The sequence below is a fragment of the Xenopus tropicalis genome, chromosome 8 (genome assembly GCF_000004195.4).
Source record: "Xenopus tropicalis strain Nigerian chromosome 8, UCB_Xtro_10.0, whole genome shotgun sequence".
NCBI classification, from domain to species: domain Eukaryota; kingdom Metazoa; phylum Chordata; class Amphibia; order Anura; family Pipidae; genus Xenopus; species Xenopus tropicalis.
In genome coordinates, this window is record NC_030684.2 from 109,263,863 (window position 1) to 109,282,259 (window position 18,397).

General features: G+C 38.0%; 1 protein-coding gene across 7 annotated transcripts in view; it reads left to right on the plus strand.

Moving 5' to 3' along the window:
- Positions 1–18,397, plus strand: part of capn3 (calpain 3) — a 48,602-nt gene that overhangs the window by 24,324 nt on the left and 5,881 nt on the right. For 2 of the 7 annotated variants that reach the window (XM_002935335.5, XM_031890823.1), the window contains exons 4-17: positions 170–303; positions 607–775; positions 1,918–2,049; positions 4,305–4,388; positions 5,420–5,505; positions 5,740–5,817; positions 7,277–7,437; positions 8,652–8,821; positions 9,877–9,888; positions 10,753–10,961; positions 11,933–11,969; positions 12,991–13,011; positions 14,868–14,972; positions 18,220–18,294. In XM_002935335.5, the coding sequence (XP_002935381.2) occupies positions 170–303; positions 607–775; positions 1,918–2,049; positions 4,305–4,388; positions 5,420–5,505; positions 5,740–5,817; positions 7,277–7,437; positions 8,652–8,821; positions 9,877–9,888; positions 10,753–10,961; positions 11,933–11,969; positions 12,991–13,011; positions 14,868–14,972; positions 18,220–18,294 (1,473 nt within the window). The remainder of the gene's footprint in view (positions 1–169; positions 304–606; positions 776–1,917; positions 2,050–4,304; positions 4,389–5,419; positions 5,506–5,739; positions 5,818–7,276; positions 7,438–8,651; positions 8,822–9,876; positions 9,889–10,752; positions 10,962–11,932; positions 11,970–12,990; positions 13,012–14,867; positions 14,973–18,219; positions 18,295–18,397) is intronic. The other 5 variants (XM_012969294.3, XM_031890825.1, XM_004917239.4 and 2 more) reach the window with 4 other exon arrangements.

Consider the following 18,397-nt stretch of genomic DNA (forward strand, 5'->3'; position numbering starts at 1 on the left):
CCTGTGTCCGGGTCAGAACCGGACAGGTGGCAACCCTACAGGGGAGAGTCTGGCCAAGTGGTGAGCATTTGCTGCACATTGACCTAGACTGCACTCAATTTTGTTCTGCAGTATATGAACAACTTCTATTTTGCTAAGTGTACTCATTTTGTACCATTTCTTTTTGTAGTTCTGGCGTTATGGAGACTGGGTCGATGTGATCATAGATGACTATTTGCCAACCTATAACAATGAACTGGTGTTCACCAAATCTTCCCAGCGGAATGAGTTTTGGAGTGCTTTGCTGGAAAAGGCGTACGCAAAGTAAGGAGCATTTCCATGATGACAATTTTATTGTTTAGTAGCAAAAGATACTTTTGATAAATATCTGTTTCTTTTCAAGCATCCAATGTAAAACTTTATAATGAAAAAAATATAAAGGGATACTAGAATTGATAGGACTAGAACTGATTGCTTATAGTGATGACCTGGCACTTGTTTTGGGCCCAGAATTTTTGGCCCAGCTCTGCTGAGAACTTATACACAAAAACACACACCAGTAGCAGGGATGATTTTGCAGATTATTGTTATTCACAATAACAGCATGGTATGTGCAATCCATTACAGACTGCATGGCTCCTATGAGGCTCTCAAGGGTGGAAATACCACAGAAGCTATGGAGGACTTCACTGGTGGAGTGACAGAATTTTATGAGCTTAAAGAAGCACCAAAGGACATGTACAACATAATGAAGAAAGCTTTTGAGAGAGGCTCTCTCATTGGATGTTCAATTGATGTAAGTATAAGGAAACACATCCATGTACTTTATTACAGGGTGATGGGACTGTCAGTTAGTAGACCAGGGTTACTGGGTAGGGTTGTAAAATGTGAAACATTCTGCTTTAAAGGTATATATACATCATTAGCACAATAAATTAAACTTATGTTAAAATGTATTCTTCCTATTCTTTACTTTTGAAAAAAAATAACTTTTTTTTATATATATAAGGCACAAATGATAATTGCTTTATTTTTACACCTCACTACATGAGAAAGGCTGGTCATACACCAGCAGATCCTCTCATTTATTTGGGTCACCAAATAAACACTACATTAACCATATTACCTCCAATGTGTTAGGCTAAACTGTGCAGATCCCATCATTTAGCCTTACAGGCCAACAATCAAATCATAACAGGGGCCTATGGAGACCCTCAGGAGGAAGAGGACCACACCAATAAAACCTGCCCGCATTATATCTGGTCATTTGTTTTTATTTAAACCTTAGGCAAAAAAGATGTTTAGTTATATTCACTGTATTAATTTAGAAAGGGGTTTAATGGAAAACTTTTAAAAAAATCAATACAATACTAATACTAATACTCAGCCATGCCCAATAAGCATTTATAAGAGACAAGAGATGTGGTCACTGTGCATAAAATAACATAGAGAGAGAGGGAACTATACAGACAGTGCTTTTTTGCCTAGATATTTTGGCTACTAATTGCCTTTATATGGTGTGTAACATTTTAGTTGCTTTGGGCTTGGCACAGGATATTGTAATTAATATAAAAAGCAATATGGCAGGCAAAGAACAGGTTGCTCTTCCAAATGTAACAACTGCCTTACAAACAGCACATACTTTAGGCTTGTTATCTAGATACTAATGAACAATTTCTTCAATTTCGACTCTAATTTCTACTCCTATCTGGTGGAGGGAAGGCTCTGTCCAATCACCTGTAAAGCATCATAATAGGAGAGTAAAACATGCACAATGCGCCATGTGCTCCTACCAACACACATTACATTCCCATTGGTTTCTTCAAATATAAAAAAAAAATTATTGCGTTTTAATCTTTTCCAACCATTTCACTTTTGTCATTCTTGTGCCCTAGCACTCTGTTCTCTAACTTGTATGTTCTCTATTACTGGTGCCAGGATAAATATGGGTCTTCCTGTGGATTTGCACCTCCTAGTAATATGGAGGATGCAATAATGAAAATGATAGAGAGTGTGGGTGACACACGTCCTGACACAAATGGCAGAGGCCAGCCACCAAAGCCAGTAGCGGTTTGTATGCTCTGTGCATGGTCAGCTATCTATTTGCTTCTATGAGTGATTGGCAATACGCTGAAGGTGGCATGAGCTATACAGTTCTCTGTTTGCTTTTATATTGTAAAGATTTACAGTTACTAAATATTGATAATGTTACCCAGGTCTCAGTTTCATCTCACTCAACTTGAGAGAACCCATTCAGGCAAATTCTGGCAAATACCAGAGGGGCCGCTGTAAGATGCCATAGACACTCACTATGTAGTGTCCTGGTGGGGGGCTGTTTAGGCCTCTGTGTACTTGAAATTCCAGGGCTTATTATCAATCCCAGTCTTTTCCAACGCCAGCCCAAAGTACAGGAAACCATACAATTCTATTCAACCTTTTGCACATAGTGGGCTGATAATTTCCCCATACCACATATACAAGGGCAGTATTATATTACAATTATGACGGGATACAAAGAGATCTATAGAGATCTTGAACAGATTGGGGGCAATAAGGTTTCCCGGGAGGGCCATATTCACCCCATAACCGTCCAGTTGGAAAGTCTTGCTTTACTATACAGCAGGGGCATTGATATCAGTAACATTAATCAGCAGGGAGTATACCACACCCTTACATTTAACACGCAGTATTTTATAGTAATGTATCAGTTAAAAGTATTTATTTTGGATTTACCTTTCTAATGTCCCCACCAAAAAACATCTTGTGAATGAAACAAGGGGAAATACTTTCAGGGCAGCACAGAAAATCATGTCTTTGCCAGGGCAGCATGCAGAAATGCTGAATGTGTTTATTGGCCGTTGACAGCAATATGGAAGGGTATAGGGGCTTTTGTTTGTTCTCTGTTGTTTGTTTTGTTTAGTACAGTTTGTTTTAGTTTTATCTTTGGAACTTTTTGTTTTATTATTGAGACTTTTTCCTGAATCACTGGTATGTTAGCCTTGGAACCTGCTTTCCTGAAGCTGACATTTTTGTTAAAGCCATATTTGCAGTGCTGCTGAAATTCCCTGAAAGGAGGCTTTCTGGTTTCTGAAGTAGGCAGCTCTGCTTGCAGTGCTCCTTAGTAAGTCAGGCATATAAATGTGGCCATCTGTACTGCTGAAAATCATGTGTTTTCTTTAAAAAGGTGTGTCCTTAAGATATGATAAAGAGCAAATTATTGTAAGCTCTGGCAAGTTTGAGAGTATGGTGTGAAAAGAGTTAGAGTGCTTAGTTTCATATTATGGCCACTAGCTTCTATGCCTATTGACATGAGTGGCTAACCTTAGGCTGTCTATGTGAGAGTCACCTCCCTGAAACTAGCTGCACAAGACGTAACCAGCTTACAATTCAATTTGGCCATTTGTTACACACCTGGCAGAACCATTATTCTGTGTGTTGGACACCTACAGCTTTGTCAAAATTTGATCCAACTGTATTTTGAATGATGGTATGAAATGGATTATCTGGTTGGTTTGTGACCACCATTGCCATGTACCTTTAGCCAGCCTTTAGTAGTGAGGGGTCTTGTTTTGATAGAGAGCCAGGTGTCTAGTAACAACTAGACCAGTACAGCTTGGACATCCAGGTGTGTAGCACCAAGACATGTCATCTGGCTGTCACCTAAACAGTTAAACCAAAAAGAGGTTGGTGCATATACGGGAAGCTTATATTGCATGATTCATCCTATGTGCTTTGTAAGTATATCTTGCCTTTCCATATGCATGCTCCATGACCAAAACTGTACGCAATATAGTATATACAGTATATACACCTTAACTGGTCAAAATTCTATTTTTAGTTTTATTCATGAATATTTTATATTTATTAAACAGCTTGACCTATTTTGCAACCCCTTAGATTAATTATTAGATTACAATTACACTATTATTACATATTATATTATATACAAATAAAATAGAATGTGAAGAGATGCTTATACAGCTCATTAATACAACTTTATCTCCCAGGGCAATAAGCATAAATAATTCCCTACAGTGACTTGGGGAATTTGGAGACAATATGGTGAATAAATAATTATGCTTGTGCTTATTTAAATATAACTGTAGGTATGGGAGAAGTCATTTTAGAGTTATGTTGCATATACTGTAGATATTTATGCTTATCATTCTCATTGTTTCAAGAACTTTCATGTTTGGGTGTTTTTGTTACTGTTGCTTCTCAAAAGCTCCTGGCCCCTTTGGCTTTATATGATTTACTTCATGTAGAATGTTTCTAAGAATAACTGTTCAATGAATTTACTAATTGGATTTTTAAATCAATCTTAGACCCTTGTCCCTGTTCAGCTGGAGACCCGCATGGCCAATGGACTGGTTAAAGGCCACGCATACTCTGTTACAGGTGTTGAAGAGGTATGATCTGGAATCCATGCATGCACTGCAAACCACTAGCAGCTACGAGGATATTGGCACACAGCAGGATGCAGCCACTAAGTCAATAGGTCATCAAAGGGGGGACTTTAATGGAGAAATCCAAGATCCAGGCATCCGCCATGTTTATTGCATCAAACACAAACCAAAAGTGCAAAGGTCCTATACTTAATGCTGACATAGAATAAAGATACCTTTTGCGGCCTGGCATGCCTCTACATTGTAATGTGCTTGGGTTGCTCCAGTTTAGGAACAGCTCATATTAGTTCAAGGCAATAATGTTTAATTTACAATATCTGTGCAGTTGTGCTGGAATAGTAAATGGATCCTAGAATCTGTTTAGGCCCCTGTGTTTATAAAAATGTAAAGGGAAACCCAGGGGCAAATGATCCTGAGAAATAGAGAGAGAGGGAAGGGAAGATGCCAATCAGCAGAGGGGACAGAGAATGTAGAAGAGAATGGGACAATCTGAAAGGGACTGGGAGGAGAAAAGACAGGCAACGGAGATGAAAAGGAAAGGGATATAGAATCTCAAATGGAACTGGGTAATAGATATAGAGAAGCCTCATAAATAAAGTAAAACTTGAGAACACAGAGGGTAGAGAAATGGAAATGGGGAGGGTGGAAAATGAGAAATAAAGAAAAGAATAACAAGGAGTGAAACAAAAACATATTTAATTGTCACACATGCTAGAAAAATAAGATCAGCTTCCTCTCTCTCTTATTTGACAGAAGTAATTACTGTTAGAATTAAGAACAATTTGTTACAGAATAAAGTGTGTGCTGGAAACTTGGAAAGTGGTACATTCCAGCCAGATAACAACCCTGGGAACAGAGGAGGATAGCCACAATAAAGGATTTCTAGTAATACTTTTTAATATAGCTACTGAACTCTTATCTTTCAACACAGTTACTGGTGGGCCTGCTATCAATGGTAGAATAGGGCTCCACTAGAAACTATTTTCCCATACAGTGTAATACCTTCATGTACAAATCACTGTTTAATTTTACAGACAAAGTTGAAAGGAAAGCCAATCAAACTTGTTCGTCTCAGGAACCCTTGGGGACAAGTGGAATGGAATGGAGCATGGGGTGACAAGTAAGGCAATTACTATACTTGGTATAAACAGTGGGCTTTTGTTTTAGTCAGTCACTGTTCTCCTGCAGACACCTACTGGACCAACCCTCAGGAAATGTAGCTATATTTATATTGATGGTACTGTCCATGTAGCTGTTTGAAGGGAACATTTTTACAATAAATATTTGTTTCTGAGTTTGGGAATGGCTGCAATTAAACCTGCTTCTGAAGGTATATCTTGCTTTCCCACTCTAGTGCAAAGGAATGGACTATGGTTGATAAGTCGGAAAAGACTCGCCTCCAGCACCAGGTACAGGAAGATGGCGAGTTTTGGTAAGAAACCCATTTCTAATTTAATTTAATGTTTTTCTTTAAGCATACAGAGAAGACATTAGAACATAACAAGAAAGAAACCAGTTTTTACAATGAAGATGTGCTTTGAAGTGCCACAGCTAGAAGAATATCTTTGTGTTGGTCGTAACTGAAATCACATGTGTAATCTATGCCAAATTCTGCCTTGAAAAAAGTAATAATACCTAAAGCTTTGATGCATAAAACAGGATTTTGATCCTTCAAAATGCCCACTGGCAATAAAGTCTTTAGTAATATATTTCAAAAGTAAGCAAATTGATTTACTCATTTGCTCTGCACAATGGATTCTTCAGTTGTAACTTCTGAGTTTTTGCTAAAAAAATCTCTTGCTCCAGAAATAGTTGTAGTCCTTCCCCTGTTCAACTAAGGTGCCCTGCCGGCCGCATCCTCCACAGGAGCCCCTGCCGTGCCCCAATAAACCCCCCGCAGGGCCCAGTCCGACCCTGTATATATATATATATATATATATCCATAAAAGACCAGCAACACCGAGTTATATTCCAAAAACAATCAATTGTGTATTAAAAACGCATAAACAGCCGCTGTTTTAATACACAATTGATTGTTTTTGGAATATAACTCGGTGTTGCTGGTCTTTTTTGGATATTTAAATCATTTACCTTGCACCCGAGCTAAGAGCTGAAGCAGAGTGCCACCCTGGGTTCGCTATATATATATATATATATATATATATATATATATACAACCAGAACACGATCCGCACTTCCGATAACCAATTCTATTAGCTCACTTAGTTGCCCGGGTGCCACTCAGGGATACAAACACATTTCCAAAAAGATTACTGCGAGTGCACTCCAGGGTCTTTTCCATAAAAACGATCTTTATTGTAATATTGTTGCCATCTTATCAACGTTTCGGCTCTGGCCTAGAGCCTTTTTCAAGATAAAGGCTCTAGGCCAGAGCCGAAACGTTGATAAGATGGCAACAATATTACAATAAAGATCGTTTTTATGGAAAAGACCCTGGAGTGCACTCGCAGTAATCTTTTTGGAAATATATATATAAATATTCTGTACAGATATGACATAAAGATATAAAAAAAAAGGAAATAGCTGCAAATAACGGAAGATCAAAGTTTCAACTGATGACAACCTGTGCACATTTTATAAGAAAATTGTATGGGTTATTCATGGCATTCTTATATTAATACAGAAAAATACAGTTTGAGACCCTCAGGTGTTTTCTTTCACCTTTGTATCGTCTTTGAGGTCATTTTTCATTAACATCCTTCTTTACCTGCATGACTTATAAAACATTTGGGGGCTGTCATGCTCGTTCCACATTATTATATACTTGGAGAGACATATCACCCTTCCACAAGTGTTCTCGCTGTTATGTCACGGTATATCATTTTGAAATTACAATTTTGATTATTTTCTCCTTGTATACATTTTCCTAGGATGTCTTATGATGATTTTATGAAGAATTTCACCAAGGCTGAAATCTGCAATCTGACACCAGATGCACTGGATTCGGACTCACTCCAAGTATGGACAGTGTCTGTAAATGAAGGGAGATGGGTCAGGGGTTGCTCAGCAGGAGGCTGTCGCAATTATCCAGGTACTAAACTAGCTGAAGAAGAAGAATAAGGCATCAGCTTCCTGTCATGGTTATGTTGCCTATACTGTAGGTGTTAACGTTGCATCCTGGATACATTTAACGGTGTTGGTCTAAATAATACTATCAATAACCTCCCAAGGCTAATGATGCAAAATATTTTACACACTTAAATATCTTGCTATATACTATAAGTGCATCAACTTGTATGGATCTGTAGCCATATCACACCTTGCTTGCTGGGGGGTTCCAAAGGTGGAGTTTTGTAAAAATGGAGCAAAATCGTCATAAAAAGAAGCAATGTCACCATAACATTTTGATTTTAAAAAATGCGAAGGTGGGCATTGTAAAAATCTGATTGGAGTTAAGATGTTTGTAAATTTGGATAGCTGATGAATGTGTTATTCCAGTTTCAGGCTAAATCCAAATTTCCAGCTAGTTTTAGGGTAGAGAGAGATACTCGGGCTTATTTATGACCGCAAGTAAGTTGTTGTCCCCGCTATTTCCCCACAGTCAGTTACACTTAAAACGACTTTCATTAAAGTTACTTGCGTCAAGATGCACTCCCTGCACCTCCATATACATAAACTTGGCACAGCTCAGCCATTTTGCCTTCCTTGAATTGCACACCGAACACTGGAAACGAGGTTTTGTACGATATCATCGGTGTGTGTATGGCCAGCTTAAGAGGCATCTATTTATATTTGAAGCATTATAGAATAACTTCACAAACACTGCGGCTCATTTATCAACATTCTCATTCATGGTTTTAGAGGTTTCTGAAACCCCATTTTTATGAATGTCAGTCATTTATCAAAAGATCCAAACTTTTAAAAACCCTCAAACTTCCTAATTTTCTAAGCCTTTATCTAGCATGTTACCAATGGACCGGCACATACAACCTAGATTCCAGTACTCAGTGGTAATTGTAGGACTGTAACTGATGTATGAAGTAGGGAAGTTAGGGGTCACATTTAAGCTTATGTCTTGGAGAATGGAATTTTTAGTATTCATTGTTGTGAGTCTATGGACAGATCATGTCAGCACATTTCCTTATTTATTAGATTTAGGAATTGGGACAGAGGTGTTACAGTAGAGGTGGTCTTCCTTTTGCCAATGCTTGTGATACAGCACCATATAAATAGCTGCTCATGAGGATGTGGCACCGTTACCAAGAAAATGTATATAATGACATGAATGTATCCATACCATTGCAGACACCTACTGGACCAACCCTCAGTATCGTCTTAAGCTGCTGGAGGAGGATGATGACCCTGCTGACAATGAGGTTGTCTGTAGTTTTGTTGTTGCTTTAATGCAGAAGAATCGAAGGAAAGATCGAAAGGCAGGAGCCAATCTTTTCACCATTGGTTTTGCAATATATGAGGTAACTGAATTGTAGCTGAGCTCTAACGTTCTCTATATGATGTCAAACAGTACCTTATAATAGCAAGTTATTCGGCACAAGGTGTAGAGTTCAGCCAGATCCATGGCAGAAGTGCTCTGAATGAGCAATAAGGGGCGTGCTCTTGCACTTCTACCCAAGGTCTTAGTAAATTGCCCACAGGGCTGCCATTGGGGGGAGATGGGGTACTATTGTGCCTGGCCCTGAGAAATCTTCTTCCTTAAGGCACCCAGTCACTTCACAAAAGTTGCGCAAGTTACGCATAAAGTTATGCCAAAACACAATTATGCAATTTACGTGACTTCTGCAAAAACTACAAAACCTGCCTAGTAACTTGCGAATCAAGCAAAAGCCAATGCAGAAGCTTTGCAGGGACAAACTCCACTGACCCCCAATGAATTAAAAAACTTAAGGAAAATTCCACTGCCCCCAATAAACTGACTGACTTATTAGCACATTGATTATCACTTTAACTATTTATATGGATTGCTTATTATAACGTAAAATCAGCTGTTTATATTGGGATCTATTAACTGAATTATATGAGTTAATGAACTTTGCAGCAGGGGAATAACTGGTTATTGGGCCCCACAGCAACATCATTGGCCCCTAAACTTACGCAGTTTAAATAACTTATGCAAAAACATATGTAACTTCAATATCAAGCAATGACAGCACAGAACAGGGGTAGGTAGGTGGGAAGGGGTTAAACTTGGGGCAAACTCAACTGACCCCCTATGAACTGACTGAATTATGAGCAAATTAATCAATTGAACTTTTTATATGCACTGCTTATTATAGAGTAACATAAGTTGTTTATATATTTACACAAGGGGCATTGCCATAATTTTGGTACTGCGTGCTTGTGTTAATGGGGGGACCCATATGAATAACTTGTGTTGGGCCCCAAAGTTTCTGATGGTGGCCCTGATTGCCCGTACAGACTATTGACTTTATCTAGCTCTATTTTTGTATTGTTCTTCCTGACTTTATTCTTACAAATTATATTTAACAATTATTTTATTTTTCATTTTAAGGTTCCAAAAGAGGTATGATGTGTAAGGATGGGTAATGAAGAACTGCTTGCTGATTTGTTTGTGGCTTTGTGATCCTGTTGGAACATCTTCAGTTGGGTTTGTTTGCTGTGTTACTTCTAACTTTCTGGGCATGAGTGACTAAAGGGTTCCTTTTGGGGCAGGAGTAGGCCCTGAGGGTAGGGCAAGCAGGTGGGAACCTTGGACAACGTGTTGACATTAACGTACATAGAAGTACTTAATGTACTGCTTTCCCACCCAATAATAATTCCCCAAAGTGAAATACAGTAATTATATTCAAAATGGCTGCTTCCCCACTCTCAACTCAAGTTCAACATAACTGAATACACTCTACGAATAGCAGAGAGTGCCATTCACACCATCACGAGACATAATTGCTGCACACTCTTGTGGAGAAAGAGTTCTGGCACCTACATCATTGAGTTACCAAATGCATTATCCCAGTTATGGACGACACAAGTACAGTTTATAGTTAATTAATAGGATTGGAGGTATTCTGCATTGAAGGGGTCATCTGTTGTGGAAGGAGAAGCAATATATTTCATTTTCTTATTGTTTCTTATTTTTGTTTTCCTGCATGCGCTTGTGTTTAAATACTCTCTGTTCTCTAATTCATACAGATGTGAAAGAGTATGTTTAGAATATTCACTGAAACAATTATAAAACTGTGAAATGATAGCACACTTTATATATTTCATGGTTTGTTCTTTATCTGGTTGCAACAAGGAACATTATAGTACTCAGCATGCTACCTATGGAGCTGAACAAGTGTATAGGAACAGAGGACTTAATTACACTAACATAACACACAATATAAGCCACAAATAGTCTGTAATACCCCCAAACCCCATCTTACAGATGCATGGCAACAATCAGCACCTGCAAAAGGATTTCTTCCTCTACAATGCCTCCAAAGCCAAGTGCAAATCATATATCAACATGAGAGAAGTCTGTCAGCGTTTCCGATTGCCCCCAAGTGAATACGTCATTATCCCGTCTACCTATGAGCCCCACCAGGAAGGAGAGTTCATTCTGAGAGTTTTCTCTGAGAAAAGAAACATTTCAGAGTAAGTCTGTGCAATTTCTTTGCTGATAAATAAATATATATATACTGTATATTAACATTAAAAGTCAATCATTATTTAGATCATCCATGTTTATATTGTCTAAGCTGTTCATAAGTCAAAGCTTATTCGTAGATGCAGGTGTTAGTGAATATCCAGAAACTGTACAATGAAAGAGAATCATTTGCCAGTGCATGTGGAAGTGTCGTGAAGATGGAAGATGGTGCTGGTCAGGCACCCACTTTCTGTTGTTTGATGATTGTTGATAAGTGTTCCTCAACTCCAAAATGGTAGCCATAGGCCAGCCCTTCCCTATAACATATTCTCCTCTTACACCTAATGTGACAGGAGATCTACAGTCTGCAGCATACCTACATTTTTATAAAGGCTTGGAGAAGCTTGGAGAATTCTACAAATTATTCTGGGTTATTATGAATGAAATGGGCACTGTATTTTTCCTGCCCTGTATTCTGAGGTATTCAATGCAGCTGACCCTGGGAAACTATAATGGAACTTGTATAGAAAAAGTCTTTAATTAGCATTCCAAATACAAGGTCGCTCTCTGCATATGGCGGGCAGAAGCTTGCCTGTTCCACTGAAGAGCTGGGTTTTTTAGCTTTAGCAGCATCTTGCATTATTTTTGCAGAGACTATTGAAATGTCTTACCTTTTTCCATTGAAATGCACTATTAACTTAAACTGTCACCCATATGGCTCTGTATTGGGGGAGGTATTTATAACTGTTCCAGTTGCATTTAAATGACTATTTATTCAGGGTACTATTTGAATATTCAGATTAGTACAGCAATATCCTGCTCCTGTCAGTGGTTGTGTGACAGTTACTATTTATGAGGATTGCAGGCCATTAGTAGTCAGGAGTATAGAGTACAGAGTAAATGCAATAATGGGGGAGTATAAAGTAAAAAGTAATGATGTATATTTTGCGTATATCATTTTCTTAATTATTTTCTTCAGAGAAGTTGAAAACAAGATAGAAGCAGAAAAACCAATTGTAAGTATGACTGTGTGATTGTGTGTGTATTTCCCACGCATCCCAAGCTGTATCATACGGCCCCATCAGATTAGAAACAAGTTACAAATAATGGAATACAATTATGGGATTACCATTCTTTTAAGCAACATATCCCTACAAAGGACAACAATATTGGCATTTTAGTTACCAATTTTCTCAGCACACCCCAAACACTCGGTGTAGGTTAGGATTCCCAAGGGTCCCTGTTTCTGGACAATTCAGGAAGTTGGTTCCTGGGCAAAAGTGTTCCCTGTCTGTAGTTATTGGTTCAATTTATGTCCCTATTTTATGCCTAACCTGCCCCAGGATTCTGCTGTTGGGGTTGCTGTGTTTACATAGATAGAAACAGCAGTGTGACAGCAGCAGCAGTATATAATAACATGCTAATATAATGTGAGCGGGGGGGTGTTAAACAAGTAGTCATGGCCTAAATACAAATTTGTATGGCATGTTTAATGTGCTGGACTTTTATAGCTGTCCCCAGATTTCACTTGTAACATTAATGTAGGTAAACTTAACACAATCACTGACCTTCACCAAAACCAAGTGATTGTGACATTGCTGCCATTATTGGCTGCTATTAAGTTGACAGAAACCCTGTAAGAGCAATATTACAGTTACTGCATATTATGTCCCTGTGTATTTGTGTGCAGACTGGGGGAGTAGTTATAGGAAAAACAAATGGACCTAAAATAATGGGGTTCGGGCATTTGATGACTCCTTTTTTATATCTCTGTTTGGACTTCTCTTTCACTGCTGTTTCTGTGAGTCCGGGTAAAGCAGTGATGTCATTTTTATTTTCATTTTGGGACTGATCGTTTCAGTAGGTGGCCTCCTAGCAGCTGTTGTGTGCCAGGAGAACAGGGCCATTTTGATGGTTATTACCAAGGAGATAGAGGCTCTGTGCCTCATACCAAGAAGTAAAGATCTGAAACAACTTGAATAAATTGAACATTGTGATTGTAATTTTTGTTTGTCTTGTGTTCTTGTCTTTCCCCAGAAAAAGAAAAAGAAACCCAAGGTGGGTTAAGATCAGCTTGGGCATATGTGTGCTAATATATTGCAAGTGCAATGTTTACTAATATCCAGAAACTGAAATAAACCCCACTCTGGTATTATAAAATTAGTTCAGAAGAGGGAAACCAATACATATGTTTTCTTTAATTGATAGATACAGAAGTGCAAGGAAAAGGACTGGTTTGTGTCTTTCTTTTAAAAACAATTAGTCCCAGAAATTAATTTTAATGAATTGAAAGCTTGCCATAACCATGCTATACTTTAAAATTAACACAGTCACCTACTATTGAGGTAGCTTTTGTATCTATAGGGTGTTAAAGTCCAGCCCGGCCACTGAATTTTAACATCTCGTAGCAGTCAAATCAGTTTAGAGGAATTGGCACATTTTTTTGCATAAATGCCAATTTCCAATACACATTAAAAAGAAGGTAAGCTGGAGAAGGCAAGTGGGTATTGGTTATCAGTTGTATTTCTATATGTTATCTGAATGTTCAGTGTATATATATCCATTTATTTGAATAACGTATGTGCAGCACAAGTGCTATTCATTCCACTTATGTTGATCAAGGAGGTATACTGCCCCTTTAATAATGACCCAAATGGGAGGATTGTGGTAAACCCAACATTCCCTGTATAATATAAGGTAGAGATAGAGAAAGAAATCTAGTAGGGGCTAATGCATCTAATGCATTCACAATGATCATTCCCTTCTTCCTTCCTTCTGTTCCAATCAAGTGTCTCCCATTATGTAGTCAGTATCCATGGGTCCCCATTCACTCACTGTCTGCACTGGAAAGCTCTAATGTCAATTCTTGGGAGTCCCCAGGAAATCCAGGGGCCCTGCTGCCATAATGCAAGTTGTGCCCTGCAAGTTACCAGGGTGGCAAACAGAATGCCAAATACCGTAGCAACATACACCGAAGCTATGAACAGCAGGCACAGGGGCAGCATCAGAAAGCTTGCCTCAGGGTGCCCATTGGTACAGAATCACATTACTAATATCTGCATCTGAATATTGACAGTATTGAATAAGAACCTTAATGTTAGTTGTATCTCTATGGTAGGGTAACTATCGTCATAATCGCTACTGTTTTAGCTGTTGATTGGGTAATGGAAAAAGTCTGATAAAAAGTTTTTGGATCTTTCCCTTCTTTGGTGATGCTCCCAGATTGGAAATATTCTTTCAGATAAAGATTTGATTAGATAGGTCAGTAGTAGATAGATAGGTAATTAGTTTTGTGCATGATCCATGCTTTCTGTGTGTCTTTGCATGGGTATTTTAATTTGAGTCCTGTGTGGGGTCTGTCCGTGTCCTGCCTGATTATAGATGTATGGGGTCTTGTTGGATTGGCACAATTACATCAATTGACATGGATTATAAAGGCATAGAATCCCCCAAAACATGGTCTGAATAGCAACTCAAGGTCCTTAATATTGTGTTGTTGCATGTGGATGAGAGTTTACAAGCAAGTGAGTTTCTAATTATTGATGATGGTGTTGATAAATTAATCATGATTATGGTCCCTGATATGTGTCTGTTTTGTATATTTTTGTGTTCAATAGGAGTCTCATTGAGTTTACAAATGTCTAAAATATATCATCTTATTTGCTAAAACATAGAGTTTTATACAGATTTCCAGATCTGTACCGACTAAGTAAAGGGTGCCTTCTGAAACATTGTTCACGTTATTAAAATATAGAAAAAAATTCCCCATCACATGGGTGATATATTTTGACATTTCCTTTCTGAGCTGGGAGCTGTTGCATGCACGCCAAATGGTTGGCATCATTCAAATTACCCCCTTCCACCTTATAACCACTCCATTTCTTTCCCTCTTACACTTCTCCTCCCATATCCAGCCTATCATCTTTGTATCGGACAGATCAAACAGCAATAAGGAGCTGAATGTGGATGGCGCCACTGATGAAGATCAGAAAAAAATGGACGCAGAGAAAAAAGATAAGGTCTTTGTGCCTTTTTGTTGGTGTTGATAGGGAGAGGTGCCATTGTTGGGCAGAGCATTGGTGTGGTGATTAGGGACTTTGTCTTGACAAATGACATGGTCTGAGGTTTATTTGTGACATATAAAAGTACTTCTGTACTTTGTCAATTGTATTCAGTCTTGAAACTTTTTATATTTCTTGGGTCTTTGTATGCTTTCTTATGTTTCAGGTGACTGTCAAGGTGGTTTTGTCATACAGCTGGCTTGTGCATGTACAAACTTTTTTTTACCATATTTTCTATGGTAGGGTAGGCCTTGCTGGGGAACTTTGGGGGTGTATTTATTAACATTGACAAGATCTGATTGGTTGCTTTGGGCAACATCACCAGTGTTCTCCAATGTTAATAAACAGGCTCCTGTGTGTCTCTTAATAAAAAATAGCTGATTCATGTTTCTCCACCTTAACCTTATGCTATTTTTTCATTGACAGTCAGAAAGATGTTTGTAAATCATCAACAACAAGCATCTGAAATAATCAAGTTACTCTTCACTGTGCTACTCTGAGCAATCTGTCTATCTATATGCAAGAGCTGGAGTTAGATTTTGATTGACAGTTAGATCTACTATATTGGTGCCCGCCTCTAATTGCCAATTAGATAATGTATTACTGTCTTTCAAAATAACCAACTCCATCACAAAGCTGTTTTGGCTGCAAATTCTTCTCAATCAGCTATATAATATTGGATCAGCACTTTAGTTGATCTACCAAATAGTTATCCAATCATAAGATATCTGTTTAACTTTGAATAAGAAGAGCTGCATTACTGAATAGTAATAGTTAATAAGTTGCCAAGTCCAGTCCTGTAAGTAAGCATTAAGAAATAATCACTTATAAAGAAAATCATTGAAACATAAACACTTTTATATTTTTTCCCAAAAAATCCTGAAGATGCTGTATTGTATGAAAAAGGCTTAAAACACAGAATTCAGTTTCCTAGATATGGCTGTGTTACAATGTGGAGGAAAAACTCTTGAGATTTCAGATGTGATGGAACTTTTCCAGTATTAACATTTTTAATCTATTAGTTTTTTTTTATAAAATACATATTATTGTTCTTTTCTTTTATCAATGTATTTTCTTCCAATATTAAATTGCTCTACAGGTATAGGATCCATTACCTGGAAACCCATTATCTCCAAATTACGGGAAGGCCATTTCCCATAGACTCCATTATAATCAAATTATTGGAATTTTTAAATATGATTTCCTTTTTCTCTGTAATAATAAAACAGAACCTTGTACTTGATCCCAACTAAGATATAATTAATCCTTATTGGGTGCAAAACCATCCTATTGGGTTTCTTTAATGTTTAAATTATTTTTAGTAGAATTATAGTATAGAAATCCAAATTACGGAAAGATCCCTTATCCGGAAAACCCCAATTCCCAAGCATTCTGGATAACAGGTCCCATACCTGTACTAAAAGGTTACAGCTTTAATGCTAGGCCGTATTAGCAGGAATACCTTCTTTCCCCAAATTTCCCATTTTTTAATTAATTCTGTCCAGTAATAATGCAGAATAATAATTTGCATTACTGGATTCCTGACTATTGTAGCCTTCCTCTATTTTTATTTTTTCTTTGTTGATAACATTGGCATCAATCATCAGTTTTAGCAGCCAGGTTGGTAAAATATTGGCAACCCTATTCCTAACATAGGTTGAACTGGTATGTATTGAAGCTTAGCACAAGTCTAATAGTTCTACTTGCAGAGTATGCTTTCCTTTTCTGGAGTGAATTAGAGTATGGGATTTCCACAACTGCACGTGCTATGAATGATGCTCTAGAGCAGGGGTCCCCAACCTTTCTTACTCGTGAGCCACAGTCATATGTAAAAAGACTTGGGGAGCAACACAAGCACCATAAAAGTTCATGGAGGAGCCAAATAAGGGCTAAGATTGGCTATTAGGGAGCCTCTATGCACACTATCAGCTTACAGGGGGCTTTAGTTGGAAGTAAATCTTATTTTTATTCAACCAAAACTTGCCCCCAAGTCAGGAATTCAAAAATAACTACCTGGTTTGGGGGTCACTAAGATCAACACCCAAGGGGTTGGGGAGCAACATGTTGCCCTGGAGCCACTGGTTGGGGATCACTGCTCTAGAGTGATTGGCAAATGAATCCTCTTATCTAATAAAGTTCACAGCCCATTCCAGCAGTTCCCGTCCCTGACTCATTATAGAGCAGGCAGCACACACGGCTTCATCTGAATCCATTTCTTGCTTTGTTTCCATTTTTAGAAACAGAGCATTTAACATTTAGACTTTATAAAATGAGTTCACTGAGAATTTATAAAATTGCATATTTCAGAACTGGGTTTTAATTGCCCTTGCTTTGTTCTGTTCTGTTAAGTTATACGACTACATACATACAGAAATTCTATTAATGTGGTTGTAATGTAGTATTAATAAAAAAAATGTGCTAATGAGCTCTTTCATTTGATTTATTAGATGCTTATTTCAATTTCAGTATCATTATGGGCAGCAAAAGTCTGGCACTGTTCTGTTGATGCTTAATGGAATATAATTTTTCTGTTTTATGAAAGCAGATATAACTGATTAAAGATCTCTCCACTGGTCTTCATTTTCAATATTAAACCTGAGAAAACACCAAATCCTTTCCCAAATAAACTGCAACCCACTTCTCCAGACAGCAGTACCTACTGCCTGTTACAGCTACTAAGCAATACCTACTGCCTGTTACAGCCACTAAGCAATACCTACTGCCTGTTGCAGCCACTAAGCAATACCTACTGCCTGTTACAGCCACTAAGCAATACCTACTGCCTGTTACAGCCACTAAGCAATACCTACTGCCTGTTGCAGCCACTAAGCAATACTTACTGCCTGTTACAGCCACTAAGCAATACCTACTGCCTGTTACAGCCACTAAGCAATACCTACTGCCTGTTGCAGCCACTAAGCAATACCTACTGCCTGTTACAGCCACTAAGCAATACCTACTGCCTGTTACAGCCACTAAGCAATACCTACTGCCTGACAGTTACAGCCCCCGACAGGGCTTCCAACACACCACTGTGCTGAAGAACAAGAGCAAATGTACAAGAAAATGATAGCTAACTTTGAATGACATCTTTACAAAAGTTTTAGTTATAGAAATAAAATCTGTTGATTTTTCCTACTTTTGCTGTGAATCTAAAGAAAGCCAGGCAGCCAATTAGTCTCATTTGTTATTTCCTTTGTTTTAGACCTCTGCTAGTACAGACACAGAGACTGAGGAAGAAAAACAGTTCAGGAATATCTTCCAACAAATTGCAGGAGATGTAAGTATAATTTACAGCCCTATTTTTATTTTACTTACCTCCCTTTTCCAGAACTAGATGATGATGATAATGATCTTATAATGATCCATTACACACAGTGCTC